At 44.4% G+C, this 16,746-nt stretch overlaps 1 protein-coding gene across 2 annotated transcripts in view; it reads left to right on the top strand.

The window, feature by feature from the left end:
• LOC144828515 (lactoperoxidase-like) overlaps positions 1-16,746 on the top strand; it is a 1,612,675-nt gene that overhangs the window by 1,387,331 nt on the left and 208,598 nt on the right. For both annotated transcript variants that reach the window (XM_078686761.1, XM_078686752.1), the window contains exon 14: positions 1,017-1,231. In XM_078686761.1, coding sequence (XP_078542887.1) covers positions 1,017-1,231 — 215 coding nt within the window. The remainder of the gene's footprint in view (positions 1-1,016; positions 1,232-16,746) is intronic.

Raw genomic sequence — 16,746 nt, 5'->3', positions numbered from 1 at the left:
ATCTGTTTTCTTCATACGATCTCTCTGAGAGACAGATATTAATGGCATGTAGAGATGCAAAGTATGCCATGTTGTACATAAAAAAGTTAGAACAATTACCTTTCACTACTGTCGAAACGCCATCCGGTAGGCAGATATGAAGCGTTAGGGGAAGGATTAGTGCATGAACACTAGGAATTACCTTTCAAATTCAGGTGCAGGAACTAACGTTTTAATTCAGACTGTGAGAATGCTTTAAGCGGGTCCTTGGTTTGCAAGGACATTTCACTTCACAGGCTTGTAATATGTAGGTTGCAAACATGTCCTATTATCTGAAGGGTTTTTCGACTGCTGTGATTCGTCTGGTTTTCAAGCTACTCTCTAATGGGCATCCCTTGGCCACTATGGTAATGGTAATGCTGCCATCTTCCCAGTCACCACCACTGTGAAACTGAGCTTCTTGGTTGCAGTTCATATTTCTGCAGAATAGAATTATTCAGGAGGTCACGTTCAGTACCATATAAGCAGCACTAATATTTGCATTTTGTGTTGAAAAGCAAGGTGTCTCCTTGGCAAACATGGCAATACCGAATTGTATGCACCAACACAAACATTGTTCAACATGATCTGCAACTGAGGGATTTTCTTCATTGTCTGTATTGTGCATTTGCTCGAGATATTTTAGATGTAGTTTTTCTCTGGATGACTAAATTTGCCCAATAAACTCATAGTTTTCTCCAGTGGCTCTTTGTTTACTCATGCATGGCACTGTAGAGTGTAATCAGTTCACACATTTTATATTTCATCAGGTGGTAAAGCACAAATTAATTGAAGGGAGATTGCTTTATACTGAGTCTGATTCTTTCCCATTAGAGTCCTTCCATTCCCTTTCTTACCAGTACATGGTCTAGTCTTTAAACGATCATGTATTGGGGATGATAAGTACGGGTTCAAATAAATGTAGAATTTATTGTAATAAAGGTCACGCATAAGTAATCTGAACCGTTTATCAATGATCTCTTCCAAATACTTTGCAGATTATGGTGGCAGAATCCTGGTGTGTTCAGCAAGAAGCAGCGCTCGGCTCTCAGTACCATCTCCCTTTCACGGATCATCTGTGACAACAGTGGTCTCACAGAAGTCCCAAGAGATGTCTTCATTGGCAGTGAATACCCACAGGGCTTTGTGAGCTGCAAGTCTTTAAATGAACTTGATCTGTCAGCTTGGGCAGAAACGACACCACCACCAAAAGGTAAACTAGGCCTTATGAAAATTATTTCAGTAGTATACGATATTGCATTTTAGTGGGAAAATGAGAACTGAGATCAATTATATAGCACAACAGTTGAATACCAAATGAAAGTTGACAGAATATATTGTTTAAGGGTTTGAAAAGACCGGAGGGGAAAAATATTATATTAATAATATGAGAGGTTACAGCAGTATTGGACATAGTATTTTGAGATAGTTTGAGATATAATGAGAAGATATGAAATTGTGAGATCTAATGAAGTGAAAGGAGAGACAATAGATAAAACTGAAGCAGTCGAGTGACTGAATGTGAGGAAAGCAGATACGAAACACAAGGAGAACTGGGTGCGAAAAACAGATAAACACAATGCTACGCTTCATGTGGGAGATCTAGTCATCTTTGCACGTACACTCATTGAGCTTCAATGACAAATGGAATCTTCATAAAAATACTGCAGTGCAAACAGAATGAATATTAATGTTGTCAAAACATGAATTTATTTGACAAACGTAATTTACCATTACGTAGAAAAGTGATGACCTACATTTAGAGAGGGTATTTCTATAAAACATTTAGCGTTGTATTTATCAATGATAGATTAACTACTAATGATCATGTGTAGTAGGTGTTCTCTAGGATTCTGACTGTGATATTTAGCCTCTCTCCCTTTAAACGTTTATATGGAGGTATTCAACAAATCCTTAGTGAAGAGCTATCTTGCAGAAGTTGCGCCAGTTGCCACGGCTTTCCAGGGCTCCCATTGGAGGAGAATCCAGTTTTTAGGTCTGCCTTGACAGTGCACCTGTCGCCAGAAAAAAAGGCTTTAAGAAGCACTACCAGGAGAGGGGCTTTGTTTGCTCACATGTTGATTTCCAGTGGTACCTGTTTTGATTGGGCGGACGTTGTGTACTTCTACAAAAAAAGTATAGTGCCTTTCCTTAACGCAGCTATGTTATTTAGTTTATTTATCCAGCTGCCCGAACTTACGAGAACACACACAAGAACTTGTAATCCTATGTAAGTGTGATTTAGATAAATTGTGCTGTTTGTTTTTCTCTGGCAGCAGCACATATGGCAGGAGCTGGCAGGAGCTGGCGGCAGCACAGATGGCAGGAGGGTAGTCATTAACTTTAGACTTCAGAATTTATTTTTGTGTTTGAGAGCCTGGGCTGTATTAATCTACATGGATTCACAAGACTGTCTGACTGTGCAACTGTCGCCTGACCTTATGTGATCAACAACAAGAGCTTTCAGAGAGAGGTGCTTAGGCTCCATAATTTTGATTCCCTGACTATAGGATTTCATTGGGCCGAATTTGTGTGCTTCAACTAAAAAGTCTACTTGTTTTGCAGTTTTTGGCTTGCGGCAAAGTTTATACTCTGTACAGTTGGTTATAGTGGCATGCCAGTGATCATGACAACAGGTTTGATCTGCTTATTATGAAACGCTATGATAAAGGCACTTGGACTGACATTTATTGTGCAAAGCCTATGTTAATATCAATAGGCATTTAGGGTTGGATTGTTATTACTCTATATTAAAGCCTAGTGATAGGTCACGAGCGTAACGCTGACTCTTTAGCCCCAATCCTTAAGGGGCCCCATTCAGCCATAGGCCAATTAATATCTGTGAAATAAGGGAAATAGCCTTTACAACAAGGTTTTTACCTCTTTGTGCCTTTACCACACATTTTTTGCATGCTTATTTTTACCACATGCATGCCTTTTCAACCCCCACAATTACATTGTTTTTATATATAAAAACAATGCATGGTAATGGCATGCTTTATAACAGAATATTTGTGGTAAAAACATGCGTGGTACAAAATGCATGGTAAAGGCATAAGTACCGTCGTACAACCGTGAAATATGCAAGATTCAGTGGCCCCTCAACAGATTCTGCATGGGGGCCCCATCATTTTGAGCTACGCCACTGAAACAGATATTTTTGTTACATGTAGTCTTGCAGATTACTATAGTAGGCAATGGTTTTGGTGTTGGTCATTGATTGTGACAAACCGTGTATATAGAAGGTTTGTTCAGTGGGAATCCTTGTTAGGCCATCTTAGAAGAGATAGTATTTTGCTTACCCAACTGTATTTTGTCTCCTTTTGTTTCTGCCGAGCCTGGGCAGCACGCATGCGCTCTGCAAGACCTGCTACTTAGCATTGGTTCACTCCTACATCGCTTTTCTTTGCTGCCGCCTAAGACGTTCACGCAGCCGAGACTTCACTTCCAATCAAGGCTAAGGTGCATCGGCCAAGCACAATCTCCTTACAATTACTTTCTTTATCTGTTGTTTTGGGGAACTTTTTTTTTAAAACGTTTCTTTACGCCTGTTGCTGCTTCCACTCTTCCCATCACCCTCCAACACAAATGTATTGTTTCCCTTAATCAGACAGCATACCGGTCGCTGCTTCTGTCCATGACCCAACACAAACACAGCGTTTCCCTTAACCCCTTAGCTGCGGCGAACTAATGACGGAACCGCTCCGTCACGGCCCTCGGGTGGGCTGTGCTTGTGACGGAACGGTTCCGTCACGGCCCCGCCCGCTCTTTAGAACGTCAGCGCAGGTGCGGAATTCGCGCCGCGCAGGTGCGGCGAGCGGACCGTGACGGAACCGTTCCGTCACCAGCACAGCCCACCCGAGGCTCGTGACGGAACGGTTCCGTCACGAGCACACAAAGGGTTAATCAAATGGCGAATAAGCATTTACTCTATATATAAACCATTCCATTTATATATATATTCACTGAAAAAACCATAGGTTATAGACCATATATAGTTAGGAATTAGCATTTACAAAACCTTGAAAATTCACTGAAAAAACCATAGGTTATAGACCATATATAGTTAGGAATTAGCATTTAAAAAACCTTATTTTACTCACACAAAACCATTGAAATTCCATATATAGTTAGTTGCACTAACTATATATCGCGCACCTGCAATCCACTGCTGATGATGTCACATATTACATCATTCATGACATGGTCAGTGACATCACTGATGACATCACTGATGACATCTCAAATGACATCACTGATGACATCACTGATGACATCTCATTTGACATCAATGACCACATCACTGATGATATCATTCATGTGACAATACAATGCATCTCCTCACATTTTAATATAACCTCTGTTTCACCCAGTGTTAAATACAGAATATAATTTTTGAAACCATTGACACACCAATACTAGTTACTACATACGCACTCACTGATTCCTACGTCTACACACACCTTCACTCATTCACCCATACTATCATTCATACATACAATCACTCATCTTTACAACACTATCATATGCACTCATACACCTATACAGACACTCACAGTCTGCCACTCATCCATGGAGTTACTCACACACCTAGTCAGTCCTGTAAAGAATCAATGACACTTCCATTTTCTTGTCTATACAGTTAAACATAGAGCACCTTACATTTTCAAACATATACTAACACATACTTACCTTGTTATACAATCATTGATACAAGTACACATTGATCTGCACAGAGTCACACACCTCCCAGCCAGCCACACACACACTCAGTCTCCCATACAAATACTTGGACAATCAATCAGTAACCCATATAGTTAATCATATAGCTACTGATCAAAACATGCAGCAGTTTACAGAACAACAGACATAATGATGCACAAATTAAGACACTTTAGTCACTAACCCATGCACTCAGTGAGACACATTTAATCACTCACTCATGCATTCAGTCATGCACCTACTAAATCCTTTGTCCAGACACTTATACTTCCACTCATTCTAAATATGTAAGACACATTTTAACTTTACAGAAACATACAGTCACTGGATGTTGTCATCAGTGATGTCATCAGTGATGTCATTTGAGATGTCATCAGTGATGTCATCAGTGATGTCACTGACCATGTCATGAATGATGTAATATGTGACATCATCAGCAGTGGATTGCAGGTGCGCGATATATAGTTAGTGCAACTAACTATATATGGAATTTCAATGGTTTTGTGTGAGTAAAATAAGGTTTTTTAAATGCTAATTCCTAACTATATATGGTCTATAACCTATGGTTTTTTCAGTGAATTTTCAAGGTTTTGTAAATGCTAATTCCTAACTATATATGGTCTATAACCTATGGTTTTTTCAGTGAATTTCAATGGTTTTTTAATAGCAAATATCATAAGCTGTCGAATGTCAAGTACGTGGTAAGTGAAAACATTTTCGTGTTTATGCACACTGATCTGCTTTGAATGGTGCCCCCCCCCCCTCATTTCTATTAGGAGTACTCTCTCTTTGCAGATAGTGAAAGGTAGTTAACGCAGGTCTTTGCCCCCATTGTAATCCGTCGTGCCTGCTTCTCTCTCCATTTGATTCATTGTTATCCAAGTATTTACTGTTTTAGAATTAGTTCTCTTTGGTTCATTCTCTATTTACAAACAAACACAGAGTCGCAATACTCTGTTTAGTCTTTGCAGATAACGAAAAATCGTGTAAAAAAAAAGAAAAGGAATCGAGCAAAATCAGTAGGCCACTAATGGGATCTCTTTTTGACCTCGCTAAAATAGAAACATTAGGAACAACCCCTCATGACAAATACAAAACTAGTGAGATGAACTGAACTCCACACAATGATGGCTGCAAAACAGCTCTGCTCCGCCACCCACCCCGCCCAAAATAACGATAAAGAACGGCTGCCATGATTGGTTGCGGAATGACCACGACGGAGCTACGAAATGGTGCTGCTCTCATGCTAACCCCAGCTTCAGTCTGAAACATCCAGAAACACTGTAGACTACCAATTCGATCAGTTCCGGTAGCGCCCCAATGTAACCCGGTAGAGAAGAACTAGCCCTCCCCTCTTTGACTGATGGTTCTTGTTGCCTGTCCCTTCTGTTGTCATTTAACAGAACTATTTAGCCTGCTGAAAGGGGTTGTGTTCCGACCGCTGGTTGGTGGAGACATTTTGACTATATTCTGTACCTGCGTTGTCGCGTAATGCGTCATATGACGCGCCGCGTTAGCGCATCCGGAAGTCATCCGGGGCGCGCAGCGCGTAACGTAAGCATAACAAGTCATGTGACTTGTTAATAAAACTTTTCATTGGTTCATTTTACTTTTCTTATTGTAATGATGAAAGGCTTGGTCATATGACCTAAAAATTACGCTTTTCATTACTTCCGAACATTATTTTTTCTTAAATATATGTTATAATGTTCCAGGCTAATGTACTTTCCCGGAAATTTTACAACTGTCCTGCAAGTAAAATATATTCTTTTTTCGAGAAAAAGAGCGTTTCTTCGTCCCATGACGGAGCCGTTGAGCAAAAGAGGGTCGACCTGCTGTCTTAGTCGCCGATACGCCTGAATATGAGATTCTTATCGATCACTTTATGTTGCAGGAATAGAAAACACAACAGCCCTTGACCATTTATCTTTACTGCGTTCCTTCGTATTATACCTTTTACCCTTCATGTAATTGGTCTGCTTTATTTCACTTGCCTTTTAATGATTCTAAAACAGTGACTATTATTAAAAACTTTACCAATGTATATACTACTACCATGTTTTCTTTTAAAAACCTTTATTGTGAAAATTTCATTATACAAATACGAGCCTATAACCACGTGGGCCGGCCACGGAGCAAACTGTAATCGTATATGATGAATAGACATTTACACTGTAGAGGAACGTAACGGGCGGGCCATTAGGTTGCAAGAACTAAGGTGTCTAACAGTTACGGAATCGGTGGACGTACATTTTATAATTAAAATACGACAGGGCCAGTTACAATAAAATTATCTAGATATACATTTGCGGGCAAGTACCATGGGTGACGTTAATTCGAACTTTCAACAGTACAGTAATCAATAACACATCAGAACTTAATATCAATAGGGATGTCGAAATATTCAATCAATTCTCGTCCCCGCCCGCCATGTGCTTCAAAACTGCATACGTATCTCGTGATTTCAAGGTTCTGCAACCAGTACACAACAAGGAGTTACGAGTCCCATTTATTCTGGCGCCATTTTGGGCGAGGACGGGCAGGTCCAGGATATAGTCAAAATGTCTCTACCAACCATCGACTATGATGATGTTCATATGCTGTATTTATTAGAGTAACACTCAGATGTCCACATGAAATAAATTTGCCACAATCTAAACATGTCATTTTAATCTTTCCAAAGTTCTTCTAAATATTTGGGACCGTTTCCCTTGCCTCTGAAGCTCTCAGTGCCACTTCTTTGATGAATGTACTAGCAGGTCAGGGGTTCTCCTCCAAATCTCTCTTTTATGCAGCACTATAATTAATTGGTGCCACCTCTCCATATGACGATGCATGGTATAGTTACCACAACTATATTTTTTTTCGGTTCCTCTAGAGAGTTCATCGTGGCAGATGAAGCGTGTAACGTACCGGGCATTTACCTTTTTTTGCATGTACAGGAAAGGAAAAAAAAATCGAGCGTCCGAGTTCTAAGGTGTCCCAGGGCCATTTTAGTGGACCAGGCCCAAATCCAAAGAACAGGCCGCCATTTTGAGAGTCCTGTTGCAGCCGCCTGTCGCTGTAGCATCAAGAGCAGCCGAAACTCAGCTGAATGGCAACTGAAACGGTAAAGGGGCGCCCCACTACAGCAGACGAGCCAGGCCCAAATCCAAAGAACAGCTATCTCACAGGCTAATGGGGCGACCCACGCCGAGTTTCAGCATTGTAGGATGACCACACAAGTACATCAACTTGCTAGACATCACCTCGGTGCCATCCGGATCTCGGCGCCCCACTGCAGATGAAGTGCCTCTCAACTATGAAACCACCACGGTGACATCCGGATCTTGGCGCGTTGTGCTGCCTTCGGCCTATTCGCACATCGGTCCGCTACTGACGCCATCTCACAGGCTAATGGGGCGACCCACGCCGAGTTTCAGCATTGTAGGATGACCACACCAGTACAGCAACTTGCTAGACATCACCTCGGTGCCATCCGGATCTCGGCGCCCCACTGCAGATGAAGTGCCTCTCAACTATGAAACCACCACGGTGACATCCGGATCTTGGCGCGTTGTGCTGCCTTCGGCCTATTCGCACATCGGTCCGCTACTGACGCCATCTCACAGGCTAATGGGGCGACCCACGCCGAGTTTCAGCATTGTAGGATGACCACACCAGTACAGCAACTTGCTAGACATCACCTCGGTGCCATCCGGATCTCGGCGCCCCACTGCAGATGAAGTGCCTCTCAACTATGAAACCACCACGGTGACATCCGGATCTTGGCGCGTTGTGCTGCCTTCGGCCTATTCGCACATCGGTCCGCTACTGACGCCATCTCACAGGCTAATGGGGTGACCCACGCCGAGTTTCAGCATTGTAGGATGACCACACCAACTTGCTAGACATCACCTCAGTGCCATCCGAATCTTGGCATCTCAACGCCTAGTGGTATCTTCCATACAAAAAATATTGTTACGCTGCCTTTGGCCCCATTCGCACATCAGTCCGCAACTTAGACATCACCTCGGTGCCATCCGGATCTTGGCATCTCAGCGCCTTGTGGTGTCAGTCAGAAAATATTGTTGTGCTGCCTTCGGCCTATTCGCACATCGGTCCGCTACTGACGCCATCTCACAGGCCAACGGGGCGCCCCACGCCGACTTTCAGCATTGTAGGATGGCCACACCAGTGCGGCAACTTGCTACACACCACCTCGGTGCCATCCGGATCTTGGCATCTCAGCGCCTTGTGGTCTCTTCTACACCGGAAATATAGTAGAAAATATTGTTGCGCTGCCTTTGGCCCCATTCACACATCAGTCCGCTACTGACACCATCTCACAGGCCAACGGGGCGCCCCACGCCGACTTTCAACATTGTAGGATGGCCACAGAAGTGCGACAACTTACTAGACACCACCTCGGTGCCATCCGGATCTTGGCGCGTTGTGCTGCCTTCGGCCTATTCGCACATCGGTCCGCTACTGACGCAAACTCACAGGCCAACGGGGCGCCCCACGCCGACTTTCAGCATTGTAGGATGGCCACACCAGTGCGGCAACTTCCTACACACCACCTCGGTGCCATCCGGATCTTGGCGCGTAGTGAAGCTGCAGCAGCTGCAAATAAGCTTCAGACAGTGTTACAACCGCTGCTCAGAACTCTCAACTATGACACCACCTCGATGCCATCCGGATCTTGGCGCGTTGTATTGCCTTCGGCCTATTCGCACATCGGTCCGCTACTGACGCCGCCTCACGTGCCAACGTATTTTCTCCGCATTTTATACCCTATGCCGCATAACAGGTCATGTGACTTGTTTATAAAACTTTTCATTGGTTCATTTTACTTTTGGTTTCCTAATGATGGAAGGCTTGATCATATGACCTAAAAACAACACTTTTCATTGGATGAAAACTTTTTTTTCCCCCAAACGATGAAAGCCCCACCTTGTTTCTGGATGTTTCAGACTGAAGCTGGCGTCACCATGAGAGCACCACCATCTCGTAGCTCCGTCGTGGTCATTCCGCGAGCAATCATGGCAGCCGCTCCCCACCAGAAGCCTGCAGGAGTCGGGGCCCCCAAAACTTTTGATGAATTCTCAAGGCGGAGGGGACGCTTTCGAGAATGGGGTCCAAGACCTAGCAGACAAGCGTCCGATTTCCAAGGTGTCCCAGGGCCATTTCAGTGGACCAGGCCCAAAAAGGAAACAGCCTGCCGCCATTTTGAGAGTCCTGTGACAGCCGCCTATCGCTGCACCGCAAGAGTGGGCGCAACTCAGCTGAATGGCGGATTTTGACACAGTGGACCAAAAGCGGACGGAATGGCAACTGAAACGGTAAAGGGGCGCCCCACTACAACAGACGAGACTCCACCTGGAGAGGCCCGTTCACGCCGCCTCCCCCGGGGCGCTCCACGCCGTTATTCGGAGCAGCATTGTAGGATACCAAAACCAGTGCGGCAACTTACTGGACATCACCTTGGTGCCATCGTTCTGCTGCCTTGGAACTATTCGCACAACAGTTTGCTACTGATGACCCACCCCCCGCGACGCCCCACGCCGTTATTTGCTGGGTGGCAACTTACTAGACATCACTTTTGTGTCATCTAGATTTCGGCGCGTTCTGCTGCCTTGGAACTATTCGCACAACAGTTTGCTACTGATCACCCACCCCCCGCGACGCCCCACGCCGGAAATCTGGACGTTGTGCTGCGTTGGGACTATTCGCACAGCCGACCGCTACTTCGTTGTTTTTCTCTAAAAATGTTTATATGTTATTACTATTTTTGTTTTCTTGTATATATTTATAAATTATTAAAGTTTTATAATCTTACTACTTTGTCGGAGTGCTATATATTTTTAATGTGACACATAATTGTAAAAACTTTGATGTACAAAGAGTCATCCCTGGAATCTTCCGCTTCACGCTCGGTCCCCTCCCCAATCACAATACAGAATGGTTTTCAGATAATAGCAACGCTTCTGCTGTGACGGATCTCATCGAGTGTGGGCCTTGATCTACTATAACTCCTTTGAAGACGGGTGATTCTTTACAGCTGTGGCCATAAACTACATCTGCAGGGCTAGCTGATAGCCTAGGACCGGCCTGGACAATCGGACACAGAGGAAAAGGAGTGTCAGAGGGTGCGGTAGTGAATAGGGCGAAAGGGAGGTGTCGGGCGGGCACAGGGTGTGATTCTCAGGGAAGAACAGCGCAGATGGGGGGAGGTTTATTACCCATGCATAAAACAGAGAGCGGAGGTGACCACTGCCTGGGGGAGATGCTTGCGAGGGTGGGGAGCCATGCTAAGGATCGACAGCGTTCACAGAGTGGATCTGGTCAAGGCATCTAAAATGGCTGCCGTGCACGACAAAAGTGTGGCATTTGAAAAAAGACAAGATGGCGCACACAATGTTTTTCAACAATTCCTGATTTCCTTCGAATCGAACGTTAACAGACGTTGGGGCATATTACCAAAGTTAAGCGATATTTATCCCTAACGATGCATTGCAAAGATTTTTTTACCGTCAGAAATTATCGCAGATAAACCTTGCTATTATCAAGGTTTATCGCAAATACGATAAAAAACGAGCGCAATGCATTAATGTCGCTGAAAACTCCGCGATATTCATGCATTACCGAGCTAATGCTCTTAGCCATGTTATCCACCTCCCATTGGATAACATGGCTAAGAACTGCTCAGGGCAGCTGTTACTTTTTGGAGATATTCGCGCTTATCTCGAATATTTCCAAAAGTTGATAATAGGAGATAGCGATGTTAGCGACTGTTTCCAGTCGCTAATATCTTGGCATGCCCACTTTGCATGTCATTAGTGATAAATATCACTCACATGCAAAGTGGGACCCAAGATGGTCGCTATCTCCTACTAGCCGTCGCTAACTGGTGTTAGCAACAGCTAGGTAATACACATATAATTTTATCTCCGCGAAGCGGAGCGCTGTTACAGATATATATCTTGTTTTTGAACGTTAATTTCTCAAAATGCACTGAAGCACATATATTGAGACATAGCAAAGGCACATCGGGCTACCAGTCCCTAATATTTTACCAAGTTTCGTGCAAATCCATTCAGCCGTTCGATTATTATTATTATTATTTTTTTTTGCCCCGCGGGGCCCTTTTAAAACCTCCACATCAAACCTAGGGGGTCAGCGAGGATCTACTATGCCCCCTTATGGTCATCAGCCGTTCGATTATTATTATTATTTTTTTTTTTGCCCCGCGGGGCCCTTTTAAAACCTCCACATCAAACCTAGGGGGTCAGCGAGGATCTACTATGCCCCCTTATGGTCATTTGCCCCTTCGCTTTGGCCTCCTCTTGTCTCTCGATCCTACCGAGAGACAAGATGGCGGCCGCTACGTACTGTTTGGAATGTTTACAGACACCGGAGAGCCAATCAGCTTCGCTTCGCAAAGCTCCGTAACGCGAAAAGTACGCGAAGCGGTGCGCTGTTACAGATATATATCTTTTTTTGAACGTTAATTTCTCAAAATCCACTGAAGCACATATATTGAGACCTAGCAAAGGCACATCGGGCTACCAGTCCCTACAATTTTGCCAAGTTTCGTGCAAATCCATTCAGCCGTTCGATTATTATTATTATTATTTTTTTTTGCCCCGCGGGGCCCTTTTAAAACCTCCACATCAAACCTAGGGGGTCAGCGAGGATCTACTATGCCCCCTTATAGTTATTTCCCCCTTTGTTTTGACCTCCTCTTGTCTCTCGATCCTACCGAGAGACAAGATGGCGGCCGCTACGGACTGTTTGGAATGTTGACAGACGCCGGAGAACCAATCAGCTTCGCTTCACAAAGCTCCGTTGCGCGAAAAGTCCGCGAACCAGAGCGCTAACCGGTCCGCTGTTACAGATATATATCTTTTTTTAAACGTTAATTTCTCAAAATCCACTGGAGCACATATATTGAGACCTACAAAAGGCACATCGGGCTACCAGTCCCTACAATTTTGCCAAGTTTCGTGCAAATCCATTCAGCCGTTCGGGCTAAAAGTGAGGCCAACCGCCCTATGGAAAACTCAATGTTAAAAACACGTTTTGGGACCCCCCTTTTTTCTCGGCCCCCACTGGACGAACCCCCCCCAAATTTTCAAGGGCTGCTCAGAAACAAAATGTGCCATTTTCCTGAAAATTTCAGCCGATTCCGTCCACAAACGCCAAAGTTATTAGACATAGAATTTTCAAAAAACCCATAGAGAAAAAATCCTAACTATATATACCTACTGGCGACCGCCAGTAGGTAATATATATATATATATATATATATATATATATATATATATATATATATATATATATACATATATATATACATATATATATATATATATATATTTCTTGCAGCCCCTCCCACTCCAGCTTGTGGCTGCTGGTCACCCTGTCCTCACAGCCTGAGGCAGTGACTGATGGGGACATTGTTTTATTTTACATCTCAAAATGTGCCTCACATCCCATTAATACTAAAGTGGCTTGTTTGCTCCAAACCGAGTGTACTGTTAGCGAACATCCGCTCGAACACATTAGCAGCAACTTTAAGCGAACCAATTTGGATAGAATTTTTATTTCTTCATTTGGCTGAGTGTATTTAACTAGATGTTTGCCTGATTCTAACCTGCTGTAACATCGCCCTCATGAGTAATCTCAGGCAGACAGCTTGCTTTCGGTCTGAAAGCTTATAAAGACCTTGTGATATACATAGAAGAGCGACATGTGTCTACATAATGAGACATTTAAAAAATATATATGTATATGTTGCTGCACTAATGTAAGTTAGCAGATGATCCTCACCATCTACTTTCTTTATAGGAAATCTAAGCACAAATAAAAATTGAGTTTGCATTCTGGGTATGTGCATCGTATAAAACTGCCTAACTATATATATTTGTTCCATAAAGGTGGCTAATTTCATATTTGTAAAGATGAGCATCATCAGCTGTATGAATTTTAAATGATAACTTGTGTGAAAATATCCACTTATTTTACTCTTATTGATATACATCTTTACATGATGGCCCCAGAGTTAAAGCTGGGGTTGGGAGGGACAAGGCCTCACCTGTCTGTTTTCTAGATCTATGATTTCCGTTTTGCTGACTTAACTTTTCTCCTACGTTCTCTTTGCTGTCGGTGTCTTCTCTGGGCGTAGCGTTTCTACATACCTTACGCCAATAGCCTCTCCCTGGGAAGATAAGAGTGACCGTAGACAGCCGTACATCTCTTGTAATTGTAATTGCATTATATAGTGCTAATCCAGAACCCAAAAACAATTAGTGGTGAATTAGTATAGGGAAATATGAAATTAATTTGAGCAGTGGACATGTTAGTCTGTTATTGGGATTGAAAAGGATAGTGGAGTGATAAAAGAGGGAAGGACGCATTATGATCTCCTTCTGTCTGGTGATACGAATACCTAGATACTTCAGTTCATCTAGTTCCCACACGAGAGGGTAATCGAGTTGGTGCGGGTGTGTATTGTCGGGTAACGGGAATATTGAGGATTTGGCCCAGTTGATTTGCACGCCAGCAATGCCACCACATTTTGTGATTTCGCGCAGCACTGGATTTAAGTTATCCTGTGGCTTCTTAATGTACAGAGTAATGTCATCCTTGTAGAGCGAGACAAGCAATTGCCGGGCAGGTTAAATGAGGGAGCGGTGATTGTGCTTTTGACGGAGTTTCGCAGCTAAGGGCTCAATAGCGATCGCAAAAATGATAGGGGATAGAGGGCATCCTTGGCGTGTGCCTCTATGAATGGTAAAAGGGGAGGATCTGGCTCCATTGAACAGCACAGTGGCCGTCGGCTGCTGATATAATAGCCGCACCCAGTCCATGAAACTGAAAGGTATCCCCATGTGTTGCAGTGTGCCCAGCAGGTAGTCCCACTCTAGCGAATCAAAAGCCTTGGTGGCATCCAAGAATACCGCCACGGCCTCGCACCTTGGGTCAATGTCCTGGAGTACCACATGGAGGGTGCGGAGATTGTGTGAGGTCGATCGATTCGGGACAAAGCCAGTATGGTCTGGCAGGACTAAGCGCTCCATAAGGAGGTTGAGGCGTGTTGCCAATACTTTGGCCAAGATCTTGGTGTCGCAGTTTAAAAGCGACAGGGGGCGGTAGGAGTCACATTGGGTGGGGGGCTTGCCAGATTTGAGCAGAGAGGTTATGAGCGCTTCACGCATTGTCCGGGGGAAACTGCCCTCGTCGAGTGCTGCATAAAATACTTGTTTTAAAATGGGGACTAAAATAGGAGCAAAAAGTTTATAAAAAAATTGATGGGTAGGCCATCGGACCCAGGGACCTTGCCAGACCGCATCTTCATGATGGCCTCAGTTATCTCATCAAGTTCCAATTCTAGATGGAGGAATTTCTGCTGAGTGTCGCCTAGCCAGGCCAGTGCAACGTCGTCAAAATAGGCCGGGAGGTCAAGAGGTTCCACCCTGTGCGAGGAGTACAGTGTACGATAGTGTTCCTGGAAAGTGGGGAGCTGGTCAGGGAGGTTCCTATATGCGTTGCCATGAGCGTCGTGTATTTCGGTGATATAGTTGCCAAATCTAGGGGGTTTAATCAAGTTCGCCGACGCTCTCCCGGGCCTGTCTCCCTCCCCATAAATGCGGGCCATGTGTGGTCGTCCCAGAAATTTACATTCCCTATCTGCTACCATTGTGTATTCTGTGAGCTTGTCGCGCATGCGGGCCTGAACTGCACAGTCGCCGGGGCGCTGAGCAATGGAACTCTCGAGCTCGCGCAGCTCAGTTTCTAAATTGTGTAGGTCTGTACGAAGGGATTTCAGGATGCCACCACCTTTGTCTATACACCAGCCTCTAACTGTGACTTTGAAGGCCTCCCAGACACTCGTGACACTAGAGACAGAGGACATGTTACGATCAAAAAAATCCCGAATGTCTTGTTCCATTTCAGCCTTAAACACAGCATCTCTGAGATGTGCCGGGTTAAGCTGCCAACTCAGGTATGGGGAGCAGTCAAGAGGAATTCGAAGTTCCAAGAGGACAGGAGAGTTGTCCGAGTACGTGCGAGATAAGTGTGATGCATGTAGTAGCCAGGGTGTCATGCCCGCCGACATGAAGACATAGTCGAGGTGAGCCCAAGTGGAATGTATGGTAGAGTAGTGTGTGCCTTCCTTTAGGGTGGGATGGGCGTGCTTCCAAGCGTCTATCAAGTTATTATCGTCAACTATATCACTGAGAGTTCTTTGCGTGATAGTGTAGTGAGAGGGGAGTGGTCGTGATCTGTCCATGAGAGGCCTCAGCGCTGTGTTAAAGTCCCCTCCCCAGACGACATACGTAATTCCCAGCATCTGTATTTTCCCCCACAGTATAAGCAAAGCATTAGGATTGTCGACATTTGGGCCTATAGTAATTGGCGAATAGAACGTCATGTGCATGTAGGCGCTCCCACACCAAACAAAACCTGCCCTCTGTATCATTGTCTATAACTTTGGGCGTGAATGCCACCCCACGCTTGATTAGAATAGTGACGCCTCTGGAATAGCTGGAATAGGAAGAAAACGTGTGGCTAGTGGCCCACCGAGATGCAAACTGCGCAGTACTGCTGGGTGCTAGGTGCGTCTCCTGCAGGAGGGCAATGGTTATCCCATGTATGTCTAGATACCCCAATATCTGCCTGCGCTTTCTGGGGTCGTTGAGGCCTCGAGTATTCCAAGAGGTCAGCTTAATGGTTTGGAGTGTCTTATTCGCGTCAGGGGAGCCCATTGTGACACTCATCATATAGTATTTGGCAAGGATGAGCAGAAAGTCCGGGTAGAAATATCAAAAGGCCTTTTGTGCCAGATTCAGAGTGCGGTCCTGATATAGACAATACTTCAGCATGCATAAAAACAAGTTGTCCAGTTACCCCTCCCACCTCCCACTCCGGCATCCCCAACTTGCCGGGTATTATATACCCTCCCACAAAACTAAGACCCATCAAAGAACAGTGTCCCCCTTCCCGAGCAAACGTGAAGGG

This window comes from Lissotriton helveticus, chromosome 1_1, assembly GCF_964261635.1.
Source record: "Lissotriton helveticus chromosome 1_1, aLisHel1.1, whole genome shotgun sequence".
In the NCBI taxonomy this organism is placed as follows: Eukaryota; Metazoa; Chordata; class Amphibia; order Caudata; family Salamandridae; genus Lissotriton; species Lissotriton helveticus.
This window is presented reverse-complemented; position numbering and strand designations above follow the sequence as displayed.